This window comes from Myotis davidii, unplaced genomic scaffold, assembly GCF_000327345.1.
Source record: "Myotis davidii unplaced genomic scaffold, ASM32734v1 scaffold750, whole genome shotgun sequence".
NCBI classification, from domain to species: domain Eukaryota; kingdom Metazoa; phylum Chordata; class Mammalia; order Chiroptera; family Vespertilionidae; genus Myotis; species Myotis davidii.
Window position 1 is genome coordinate 343,947 of NW_006282814.1, and position 12,995 is coordinate 356,941.

A 12,995-nucleotide genomic window follows, 5' to 3' on the forward strand; every position below is an offset into this window, starting at 1 on the left:
TTCCTGCTTTCCCTTTCGCCTCCCTGCATTGTGCCTACATATGCAAATTAACCACCATCTTTGTTGGCAGTTACCTGCCATCTTAGTTGGCAGTTAATTTGCATATCACCCTGATTAGCCAATGAAAAGGGTAGCAGTCGTACGCCAATTACCATATTTCTCTTTTATTAGTGTAGATACTTGGGTCTATGCCCATGTTGACTTGATTGTTGTAGAGGGAGAGGTACGGGTCAGTTTTAGTCTTTATACAGGGACAGCCAATTGTTCCAAACCATCTGTTGAAAAGATTATCCTCTCGTAACTGAGTTGCCTTTGTGCTTTTGTTGAAAATCAGGTGTCCAAATGTTATTGTGGCCCATTGATTTACTAAGCTATCTTAATGCCATTAGCACACAATCTTTATCACTGTAGCTTCACAGTACACTTTTAAAACAGGTAGTTTAACCCCCAGATGCACCCTGACCGGGAATCGAACTGTGACCTCCTGGTTCAAAGGTTGATACTCAACCACTGAGCCATGTCGTCTGGGCTAAGTGTTTTAATTGCTTTGGCTGTGACATAGCTTAGTCAAAACTTAAGAAAATATGTTAGTCACTTACGGTCAAAGTTTATAAACAATGTGAGTCATGTTTGCAGACCTGCCTATAAAGCCAGTCCCAGGAGAAATGTTTAAAGCTAACTTTGCTGAGAGTTCAGAACAATGCAGCCAGCTAAGCATAAAACAATGACGGCTCACACAGTGGCAATGATAACACAACTTCAATGTCTGCCTTTTGCTTCAAAGATGCACAATTATGAGATATTTTGCAGAATCTTGGTTCTTCAACCTGGTCGGGTCACTGACCAGTGATGAAGGCACCAGACAAGGCAACATCAGAAACTGAATGAATGAGACGAAGGAAAACGCTGAGGCTTGCACAGCTCACCATTCAGCGTCACCGCCCCCCTGTCAGACACCCTTGATGAAAACCACCAAGGGCTGGGCTTACCTGGGGGCTTTGGAGGCTGGGTGTGCAGGTTCCACGGCCCCGGGTGGTGGCCTGGACGTCCCGTCGCTGGCCTGGCCTGGGCGGACCAACCTGCAGTGCGGAGCTTCCAGAGGGCACACCCGTTCGCGGGACGAGCCAATGCTCCCAGTGTGGGGGCAGACTGGCTGCGCGGGGGCTGCTGGGCACGCTCTACATGGGGTGGGGGTGACGGTCCCTCTGCCCACGCAGCTTTTACCATCAGCTCCTGTATTATCCCCCCATTTACCATTAGCTACTATCTTACCTGTATGTTACTTGCTTAAAAGGAATGAATTAAATAAAGGTAAACTGGGAGAAACCCAGTAACATGAGTCACAGATGACGGGAGAACAAACCAGAGTGGAAACCCAGGCCTGCGTCCCGGCCGCTGCACTGTGCGCCTCTGCTTATCACGGCAGAGCAGGCCCAGGCGCGGACGGGCAGGTCCACTGGTGAGAGGTGGGTGGGCAGCCCGCGGCGCCTGTGGGCCTGGGGAGCTGCGGGAGGCAGGAGGCTGCCCACTCACCTTTCACTGGCGGCTGGACAGGAGTGCGGCCCAGGGCTGGCATTTTGTGAGGAACGTCAATGACGTCTGGGGACACCTGCCACGGCTGCAACATTGTTCACAGCACCTGGGGCTCCAGTGGCGACACCCCAGGTGCTGATACCCTGACCCTCCATTCCTTCCCAAGCAAGCCCTCAGTTGCTACCCGGAAATCAGGGAAAACAAGGATGCAGTTCCCACCCCAGCACGGAGCCCGCGTCCTGCCCAGGCCCTGGCCTGGCCCCAGCATGAGTGGTCCGGCCAGGCTGGGTTCCACCCGACCCTGTGGGATGACACGCAGGCTGCCCCTGTTCTTAGCGTGCCCAGGGCCACGAGGGACCGCAGACCTGCACTGTGGACTCAGGATGAGAGCGTTTCAGGCCGCTGGGATGCCCGTGCCAGTGTGTGTGTGCGTGTGTGGGAGGGCACACACCAAGTGTCCGGAGCAGGAGAGCCAAGGCTGGCGGAATGGATGGAGCGAAGTGTGCAGAGGCTGGAGTCCTGCAGGCCCGCGCCATCACCTGAGGTAGGCCCCGCTGCTCAGCCTCCAGGGACCCGGAAAGAACGGGCGTGCCCTGGGCGCGAGGGGGAGACACCTGGAAACGGCCAGGCCCCCTGACACCCAGGACTTCGGCTGCTTCTCCAAGGCGTGTGGCCGTGTCGCCCTTCTGACCTCTCCGGCTGCCGCTGGGGGTGACCAGGGCACTGCAGCGCCCCGGACACTGCAAAGCTCATCACCACCCAGAACCCTCGGCCAAGGGCACCCAGACTGCCCTGCGGTCCCCGGGCTTTCCAGCACCCCACCCCCACCCCCACCCCGCTGCCGTCTCAGGCCGTCTGCTCCTCTGGGAGCCACTGAAAAGGAGAGTTTGAAAAACCAAAGTCCTTTTTCCCCCAAAATATTCTTTATTCTTGCATTACATTTGTGTTTCCAATTGTGAATAAAAAAAATGCTTAGAAAGTGATTACAAAACAGTGTGAGCGGACACGAGGCGCACTCGCCTTCTCTGCATGAGACGACCTGGGCCTGGCGTCGGGGTCGGGTCAGCCTGCCTGGGCTCAGCTGGGCTTCTCACTCTCAGAATCTAGAAAACAAAACCACCAAAGCTCATTACAGGCCCGACTGGCCGCCCGGGCCTGGGGAGTGGGGCTCCGTTCCTGGGAGGCCTGCCTGCAGCCTGCCCTATGCCCGCCAGCTGCCCACACACTAAGCAGCTGCCTGAACCAGCCAGGACCCCCAGCGCCCCACCCCTGGGCTGGCAGGGAGAGAGCTGCCTCCGGCTCCTACGGCACAGCAACCACAAGCTGCCTGGCCTCGGCCCAAGGCCAGCAGTGAGCTGAGGCACCCAAGGCAGCTGGGGGTCCCCACTCCGGAGCAGAGGCCCCAGACCTGACTGCATGGCAGCGGGAGTGGGAGTGAGGCCTGCAGATGGGGCAGCTGCCTCGCCGGTGGACAGAAGGCACTGTGACCCCAGCTGATGCGTGCAGGGCCCAGGCCACGAAGCAAGAGACCAGAAACACATGCTGAGTCCCACAGGGTGGGGGAGGGGGGAGCGAAAGGGTGTCGGTCAGGAGGAGGACCCTTCCCAAACCCAGCTGGCACTGTGGCCCTGTGCCTATCGTACAACAGAGGCACTTCCATGACCGTGGGTGGCCCAGCCCCAACCCTCCTCTAACAAGGCTGGAATCTGGCCCTCCCCCTGCAGGGCCAGCAAACCCAGCTTTCCTGGAAACAGCCCCTGTGGACAGGGGTGGGGACCCCGTGTGGTTGACCATGAGGCTCACGTAGTCCGTGGACAGAGCCCCCGGATCGGCATGCAGCTCAGGCTCAGAGTGGTGGAGAGTGAGGAGGCCGCCATCCTCGGGGCCCAGGCGCACCCGCGGGCAGAGCAGAGGCCCGAGTCCATAGGACCCCACTCGCGTCTCCCGAGACTGACTCCACGGGCGACGGCTCCCCTGCCGCCCGCCCACCCGGCTGCCGCCTCCTGTCCTCCCTGTGAGGCTCGCTGGTTCAGCTTTTATGTGGACACAGAGTAAGAAAAATGTTGTTTCACATTATTTTCCAACAAAAATGTTTATTTTTCTCCTTCATATACAGTCTCCTGGGGATTCTGTGCCACTGGCCCTGCGTGTACAAGGCCGAGCGCCAACACTCCCGAGGGTGCAGTGGGCTGCAGGGTGCGGGGTGGGGCTTCCGGACACAAAACTCAACAAGAGACCGAGGGGCACCTCGCGGAGAAAGAAGCCGCGCGTGCAGCCGGCAGAAGACGCTGCACAACCTCCCCACAAGTCAATCCTCACTGAACTGACGGAGTAAGACATAGACACCAAAGCAAGTGAGCCGTGCTAGCGAGGTCCCAGGACACGGTGTCTGCAGTCACAGCTGCGCAGCCCCCAGGGCCTCCCGAGCAGTGGACAGTGAGGGACAGGGCCTCCAGCTCCCGCCAGGCTCCTGCCGCTCTGGGCCAGTCCCACTGCCCCTTGCTGGGCAGCCATGGAATCTGGAGAGCAGCCTGGGGCTCCAGGGGTGCGGGAGGGGATATGCAGGGGTAGAGCAGGCCACAGAGGGGGGCAGGCAGCCCCAGGCCTGGGGAAAAGGAGGCCAGCAGGAGGAGGGGTGCCGAGCCAAGGGGGTGCTGTGTCTGCAGGAAGGAGGCAGCTCCCAGGAGCAGACACCCTCACCTCCCAGCTCACAGCAGTCCTGCCTGGCTGTGGGTCCGAGGGCTTGTCTGCTCACCTAGCACTTTCCAGCAGCTTCTACACAGCCAAACACAGCTGCTAACATTCCTCACTGAGACAAACGCACGGCCGGGACCACACACACTGGCGCCGGGCAGTGCCCGCCTGCAGCTGTGGGTGTGCTCATGTTTGCGCCCAGGGACGTGGAGCCCAAGAGGCCTCCTACACGCAGGAAGCAGGGCTCCCCACCATCTGCAATTCTTCATAGTCAAGGTCACTAGTTCAATTTAAAAAAATGACCACTTACAGCACCTAAAGGTCAGACTGCAGCTTCCGATTTGTAAACCACTGATCTCTCTCTAAACTTACAATGGGAAATAAGGTATCAACACACAAGCCCGTTGTCAATGAAATACTCCTTTTCCAATACATGATTTTACACATCTCTTTCCATCGGTGAACAGGAAAGCTGGAGTCCCAGGCACTGTAATCCTGCAGGGCGATTACAACGTGCTAAGCTTCGATTCAAGTACAGAAAGTGGATGCAAGATGGTGAGTGTGGCCTATGGGAACCTTGGGGGTAAGTGGGGTCAGCAGCAGGCCCTTCCCTGGGCACTTCGGGCAGGTGGGGCAGGACCAGCAGGCCAAACCACAGCCCGACTCCTATGGGCATTCAGTTCAACACGTTCCATCTGGCAAGTGGCTAGACAGAGCTACAGGATCCATGGCCTGGGGCCTGGCATGCTAACCACAGGTGGCCACAGGAACTCAGGAAGCATGGGCGCCCCGGCTGTGCCCACACCCGGCCCCCAGGTAGAGCTCCGGCTGCCAGCCTGGGTGGCCCAGGGACCCCAGGACACAGGAGCTGGAAGCGGGCTTCTGTACTGGCCCAGAGGCCATGCACAGGGTGGGGCGGAGAGGCCAGAGAGGGCAGTACCTGGCATGGGCACGGGCAGGGCCAGGGCAGTTCCAGGAATGACCGTGGTGGGTAGAGGGCCGGACGCCAGGGCCAAACATGGTGTCCCCACTGCTGCTCGAGGTGTGTTCATCTACAAGACAAGAAGGAAGGCACATGTGGCTGGATCAGCTGGCCTCCAGCGGCCCGGGTCCTGCAGTGTCCCCATCCTCAGGGGACAGTGTCCCAAGACCTGCCATGGGCGCCTCCTGACAGCAGACACCAGAGTGACAGTGAAGGGCAGGAGGCAGAGGCCTGCCTTTCCGCACTCTCCAATCTGCAGTCCGGGCACCTCTGGGCCAGACCCCCACCATCCACAGGCCAGAGCCACTGCGGAGGCCGGACCTCTGAGGGCATCGCGAGAGACCACGCACCCCAACCCAAGGCCTCCTAACTGACCGGTCAGCGCCTTACAGGGTGACAGAGCCCAGGAGCTGTGAGGGGCAGTGCCCAGAGCCTGCGAGCCAATGGCAGGGCAGCCCCCTGCTCCCCACACCCCAGAGCAGAAGTGCGGGGGCGGCGGGCAATGAACAGAGAGGTCTGGAGGCCGGCAGGCTCTGATGCGGAAACCTCAGGAGCTACAGCAAGAACAGAGGCCAACAAACTTCAAATCCCCTAACACAGAGTTAGCAGATCGAATCCAGCAACTAAAAAAGATAAAACCTCACCCACTACTGGGCTCTCGCTCTCCCAATGCTCTTCCCCCAGACGTCTGCTCCAGCCCATAGGCGTGGGAAGGCCCAGCCGAGGCAAGGGAAGGAGTGGAGGCACAGACCGGAGAAAAAGTAGAACCAGCTTTATTCACAGATGACAAGATTGTGTATGGAGAAAACCCCGAAGAGTGAACAATTTCTAGAACTAACAAGTAAATTTAGCAAGACTGCAGGTTATAAGATACAGAACTCAACTGCATTTCTCTGCTAACATACACCCGCAGAATAAAATTTTAAAACAATTTACTACTGGCATTCCAAACCATCTACTCCCTAGGGATGCATTTACTGAAATATGTATAACAACTTTACACTGAACCCTACAAAACTTTGCTGAGAGAAAATAAAAAAGACATAAATGAACAGATATGTCAGGTTCATAGGAACACTCAATACTGTTACTATGTCAAATCTCACCCAGTTAAACAAAAAAACCACCCCAATACAATCCCAGTTAAAATCCCAGCAGGCAATTCTGTAGAAATTGATGGGCTGTTTCTAAAACATACATGGAGATATTAAGAACCTAGAAAAATCAAGAACTTCTTGAAGAAGATCAATACTGAAGGTCTTACACAATCCGATAGGAAACTTACTATGAAGCCCAGTGATTCGGAAGGAGTAGCATTGCCACATGGGATAAAAGAATGGCTCCATGGAACAAGACAACGACTTCAGAACATGGACCTGCACAGCGGCTGCTGAACAAGGAACATGCTGTACGCCTGGAGCTGTGCATGGGGGACCTGAGCCCACGTCACATCACACACAGAGCTAATCCGAGGTGCTCACAGGCTGGCTGCAACAGCTGACACAGGAGACTGTCTCCTGGTCTTGGAAGAGATAAGATTCCTCAAATAGGACAAAAATATTACTGAACATAAATAATTTGATAAACAAAATTGAAAGGCCTGCCATTTCACTTTCACCGTAAGATGTAGAGAGCGCCTGGGAAGGCACATGGGCATTTCTTTAATTATTGTCAGCTGCAGCCAGTGGCGTTGGCAAAGCCACGTCCTGGAAACACGCTTTGCCAAAAGCCAGGTGCCAGGGGGTGGGTTTTGTTATTTAAATCCAGCTGAGCACCAGGAATGAATACCCAAGAATGCACATAATTTCCTTTGTCTTGACTTTTAGTAAAACTTCCTGTTTTTTGCTGTATAAAATAAACATGCTGTATTGGCTCAGGGTCCCTGTCCCTGTCTCATCATCAGAGGACAGTGGTCCCACCCGGCCCCAGCTTTTTTCTTCCATCTCTGTGTCTGTCTCTTTCTTTCATTTTCCCAATCCCCAGCCGCCCCTACTCAGGAACCGGGCTGCTCTCTAGCCTTGCTGGACGTGGAGAAGAGAGACATATTTACAATAAGAAAACAGAGACAAGCCACAGACTAGCAGAAAAACCCACATCGGAGTGACTGAGCAGGTCAAGCCTGTGCTGCCCAAGGCCAGCTGCTGTTCCAGCGCAGTGGGGACCCACATGCAGAGGCTGATACAGTCATATATGGATTTCCAGCGGCATGGGGGTTGGCACCCTCAGCCCTGGCACTGTCCAAGGGTGCACTGTACATGGTGAAGGACAGACAAAGAACTCCAATAAGTCAACAATAAAGAGTTATTTCAACTTTTAAGTAGTAAAGTTCCTTGACCAGGAACTTTACACAAGATAGCCAAAAAGAATGCCCAAAGGCAAACAAAAACAATAAAGAACCTACTTCTATGGCTTCAAATTCTTTTTACAGATAAATTTTCAAATATACTATCCCCCACGCATTTTACAAAAGTCACAAGAAAAGACAAGGTAATATTAGGTGAAACAGAAAACGGAAATTATAAAATACGAAGTGGAGGAGAAAGAAGACTGAGAATTTGGACACAGAACTGGAGACTGTAAAAATATCCAGAATAAAGCATCAAGAGACAAAAGATGTAAGGGATCAAGGATAGAGTGTGGCTCAGCTGGTTGGGCATCCTTCCATGCACCAAAAGGTTTCCGGTTCAATTCCCGGTCAGGGTACATGCCCTGTGGTTGTGGGTTCGACTTCCAGTAGGGCCAGTGCACGATGTAGCCAATTGATGTTTTGCTCTCATACCAATGTTTCTCTTTCTCTCTCTCCCTCTCCCTTCCTCTCAAAAAAAAAAAAAATTACAAGTGGACTGGAGTCTTAGGATGAGAGGCGAGTGCAGCAGGAGCAGTATGGGAACAGATAATGGGGGAAATGAAATTTGATCAAGAAATCAAGGCCTTATGTTCATAGCAGCACAATTCACCATAGCTAAGATCTGGAAACAGCCTAAGTGCCCATCAGCAGATGAGTGGATTAAAAACCTGTGGTACATCTACACAATGGAATACTATGCTGCTATAAAAAAGAAGGAATTTTTACCATTTGCAATAGCATGGATGGAACTGGAGAGCATTATGTTAAGCGAAATAAGCCAGTCAGAGAAAGATAAATAATAATAATAATAAAAAAACAATTATAGAGAGAAAAAAAAGAAATCAAGCCCTGGAGCCATGAAGCCCTCTGAAGTCTAAGCAGGATAAAAATTTATATTCTTGGGCACCACATAATAAATCCTCTGAAAATTAAACTATTAGAAACCAGAAGAAAAAACATTTATTATCTCCAAAGGAGCAACATACAGATTGGCAGCTTACTTCCAACATAAACAAGTGTAGCTAAATAACAATGGAATGAAAATGTCAACATGAATCGTATAACTATTGAAAATATCCTCCAAAAATGTTAATGAAATAAAGACACTTTTAGACCAAAACTGAAAAAATAGTCACTGGTACCCATAAAGGATCTTCAGAATGATTCCCGATGGAAGATCAGAAGCAAGAAGGAATGAAATGGCACAACTGGTAAACATGGAAACGGATGAAAACTAACTGTATAAAAACCTGCGTTGTGGGACTGAAAGGCCATACATAATTTAAACAATAAATGCCAGGAGGGAAGTGAATGCAGTTAAAATGTTTTATGGTCTTTGTAGTGTCTAGAAAATGGGTAAGAAAAAGATAGACTTTCATAATTTACATTAAATGTAAATAAACAAAATAATTTAAAGACAGAAAAAATAAACAGACCCAAATTATGTGCTGTTTACAAGAGCTACATCTAAAACAAGGGTATAGGAAGACTGAAAGTAAAAAATGGGAAATCATACACCATGCAAATAATAATCAAACACAACCTAGTACAGTTATAACAATTTCAGACAAAGTATATTTAAAGGCAAAAATAATAACAGAACATAGCTGGCGTGGCTCAGTGGTTGAGCACTGACGCATGAACCAGCAGGTCACAGTTTGATTCCCAGTCAGGTAACATGCCCAGACTGTGGCTCAATCCCCAGTAGGGGGAGTGCTAGAGGCAGCTGATCAATGATTCTCTCTCATCATTGATGTTTCTATCTTTCTCTCCCTCTCCCTTTCTTTCTGAAACAAATACAAATATATTTTATTTTATTCTTTTAAAATATTTTTATTGATTTTAGAGAGGAAGGGAGAGGGAGAGAGAGATAGAAACATCAATGATGAGAAAGAATCACTGACTGGCTGCCTCCTGCACACTCCTTACTGGGGATCAAGCCCACATCCCAGGCATGTACCCTTGGCTGGAATTGAACCTGGGACTCTTCAGTCCTCAGGCTGACACTCTATCCACTGAGCCAAACCAGCTAGGGCAATAAAAATATTTTTTTTTAAAAAAAATAATAATAGAAATACTTGGTAATATTAAAAGTTCAACTCACAAGTCAGACATGATAAATCTAAATTTGAATATACCCAATAACATAGCTTCAAAAAATATACAGCAAAGACCAAAAGAACTACAATAAGAAATACATAAACCTATGACCATGATGGTAAATTTAAAAATTCCTCTTTCAATAACTGATAGAATATACACAAACACACATAAACTCATTAAGAGTGATGTCAGCAAAATAGAAGAGTAGGTAGCTCCAAACTTTCATCTTTCCACAGAAACACTGAAAGAACAACCAGAAACTGTCAGAACTAACTTTATCAAAACTTCAGAAACCTTCAGTTAAAGGTTTGTAGCAATCAAGTAGAAGCAAAAGGCAAATAAAGAAAAAGGCAAAATTTTGAAAGTAGAAAAGCACTGTGGTATTTTACTGGCCCGTGGCCCATCCCCTCCCTGGCTTTACAGCTACCTTGAAGAAGGCAGCCTACATTCCCAGTGTGGTACCTGGTCCATGGTTCTGGAGGGAGCAGAGATCTTATTCACAAATTATTTTGTATGTCTGTCCTAATCTGTCTGGAGGCCACCTGAAGGGCTGACACAAGGTTTGCATATCTCTGCCTGACCAAATGTGGAACTCTGTCAGGGCAGAAAAATGGCATGTATGGTTAAAAACATTGCAAGACAATCAAAACATCCACAATTGCTCAGAGCCAAAGATCATGACTGAGACAGACATACGCAGGCGGCCTAAAGCCAGGACAGGAAAGCATGCAAGAGAGCTTCTTTGGGATATTAGGGCATTCACCGTGTTGTGTCCTTGGGAACCTAGAAAGCCATGTGCACGCCCAGAGCAGGACCCTGCACAGAGAAGACCTGAGCAGACCCTAATCTTCACTATTAGTCTCAATGGAAGTAAGAAGTAAAGGCTCAGGCAAATTAAGCTCCTGGTGTTCAAGAAAATCTTAGTCAAAACAATGGCTAAACACAAGCTAAGTCTTCAACAAATAAAGCCAGCAAATACTGGGGGAAATGAGAATTTGATTTTCATAGTTACTACCTACAATATTCAAATGTCCTGTTTTCAATACGAAATCACAACACATGCAAACAATTAGAAAAGCATGTCTCATTCAAAGGGGAAAATAATTAGCAGAAACCACTCCTGAAGAACTCTAGATTTTGGACTTACTAAATAAAGACTTAAATCAGCTGTCTTTGTTGTTGCTATTGTTAATCCTCACCTGAGGATAATTTTTCCACCAATTTTTAGAGACAGTGGAAGGAGGGGAAGAGACAGAGAGAAATATCGATGTGAGACAGACTCATCGATTGGTTGCCTCCTGCACATGTCCCGACCAGGGCCAAAAATCAAACCTGCAACTGACCTCTGTACTCCTGACCGGAATTGAACACAAGACCCTTCAGTCTGGGGGCCAACGCTCTATTATCAGATCAAACAAACTAGGGCAGTGGTTGGCAAACAGCAGCTCACGAGCCACATGCGGCTTTTTGGCCCTTGAGTGTGGCTCTTTCACAAAATACCACGTGCGGGCGCGCACATACAGTGCGATTGAAACTTTGTGGCCCATGCACAGAAGTCGGTTTTTGGCCTGGGCGAGACTATTTTGAAGAAGTGGCATTAGAAGAAGGGGCGGGGGGTGTTGGTGGGTTGGGCAACGGGAGACGCGGTGCAGGCGGACCGCGAGATATGCAGCGCGGGAGAGGCACGCGTGATTAATGCACGAGTTGAGTGAGCCAGTCAGTCAGCAGTCTTATTGTGCAGTGGTTAGTGCTAGTCACATCGGCAAATCGTGCGTGGGCGACAAAAGTACCTACTTGAAGCATAAAGTTACCTGTATTTTTCCAACTAGCTGCAAATCCTACAGGTATTTTTGTCATCAATTTAAGAATTGTAATTATTTTGTGTTAGTGGCTTTATTATTATAAAATGAGGACTTTTTAGCAAAGGCCAGTTATTATTATAAAATGAAGACATTTTTTAGCAAAGACCACCCTAATTAAGTTAATAACAATGTACCTTCAATATAGTTTAAGTTTAAAAAATTTGGCTCTCAAAAGAATTTCAATCGTTATACTGTTGATATTTGGCTCTGTTGACTAATGAGTTTGCCGACCACTGGGCTAGGGCAAATCAGCTATCTTAAGTATGCTGAAAGAGCTAAAGGAAACCATGGACAACAGGAAACCAGGAAAATGACAAATGAACAACATGAGAATATCAACAGAGACAGAAATTATAAAAGGAACCAAACAGAAATATGAGCTAAAATACAAGAACTGAAATTTAAAATTCCACTGGAGGGAACCAACAGCAGACAGAGCAGGCAGAGTACATAATCACAAACTTGAAATCATACAAGTGAAATTATGGAGTGTGGGAAATAGAAGGAAAAAAAAGAATGAAGAAAAGTGTACAAAGCTTAAGGTACCTGTGGGATACTGTTAAGCGATCCAACTTATGCGTTATGAGCATCTAAGAAGAAGAAGAAAGAGAGATGGGGCAGAAGAAATACCTGAAGTACAGAAAGAAAAGACTGTCAACCTAGAATTCTACATCTAATGACATAATGCTTCAAGAATGAAGGAGAAGCCAAAACCGGTTTGGCTCAGTGGATAGAGCGTCGGCCTGCGGACTGAAGGGTCCCGGGTTCAATTCCGGTCAGGGGCATGTACCTGGGTTGTGGGCACATCCCCAGTAGGAGGTGTGCAGGAGGCGGCTGATCGATGTTTCTCTCTCATCGATGTTTCTAACTCTCTGTCTTTCTCCCTTCCTCTCTGTAAAAAATCAATAAAATATATTAAAAAAAAAAAGAATGAAGGAGAAATTAAGACTGTCAGCTAAACAAAAACTAAGAGAGGTTGCTACTAAAAAATCTGCCCTACAAAAAATGCTGAAATGAAGGTATAATAGGCAGTAACCCAGAGCCCTATGAAGAAAAAAGAAAGTAACTACACAGGTGAATATGTTGGGCTTTCATTTTAATTCCTTGTTTCCCATGTATAACTTAAAAGGCAAATGCAATCTATACTGATAAAAGGGTAATATGCTAATTAGACCAAACATCTTCAGGACTTCCTTCTGGACAAAACCACGGTGGTGGGGGCCAAGGCAGAGGTGGTTAGGGGTGATCAGGCTGGCAGGGGAGGGCAGTTGGGGGAATCAGGCTGGCGGAGGGGGGCAGTTAGGGGTGATCAGGCAGGCAGGCAAGCAGTTAGGAGCCTGCGGTCCTGGATTGTGAGAGGGATGTCTGACTGTCAGTTTAGTCCTGGTCCTGGGCAGTCGGACATCAACCGAGGGGTCCCAGATTGGAGAGGGTGCAGGCCAGGCTGAGGGACACCCTCCCCCCATGCATGCAG

General features: G+C 49.3%; 1 protein-coding gene across 1 annotated transcript in view; it reads right to left on the reverse strand.

The window, feature by feature from the left end:
* Positions 1–3,606: 3,606 nt before the first annotated feature.
* WNK2 (WNK lysine deficient protein kinase 2) overlaps positions 3,607–12,995 on the reverse strand; it is a gene marked incomplete at its 5' end in the record, with an annotated part of 154,305 nt that continues 144,916 nt past the window's right edge. Inside the window, one exon of the mRNA XM_015561175.1 lies at positions 3,607–5,279. Within this exon, the coding sequence (XP_015416661.1) occupies positions 4,944–5,279 (336 nt within the window). The remainder of the gene's footprint in view (positions 5,280–12,995) is intronic.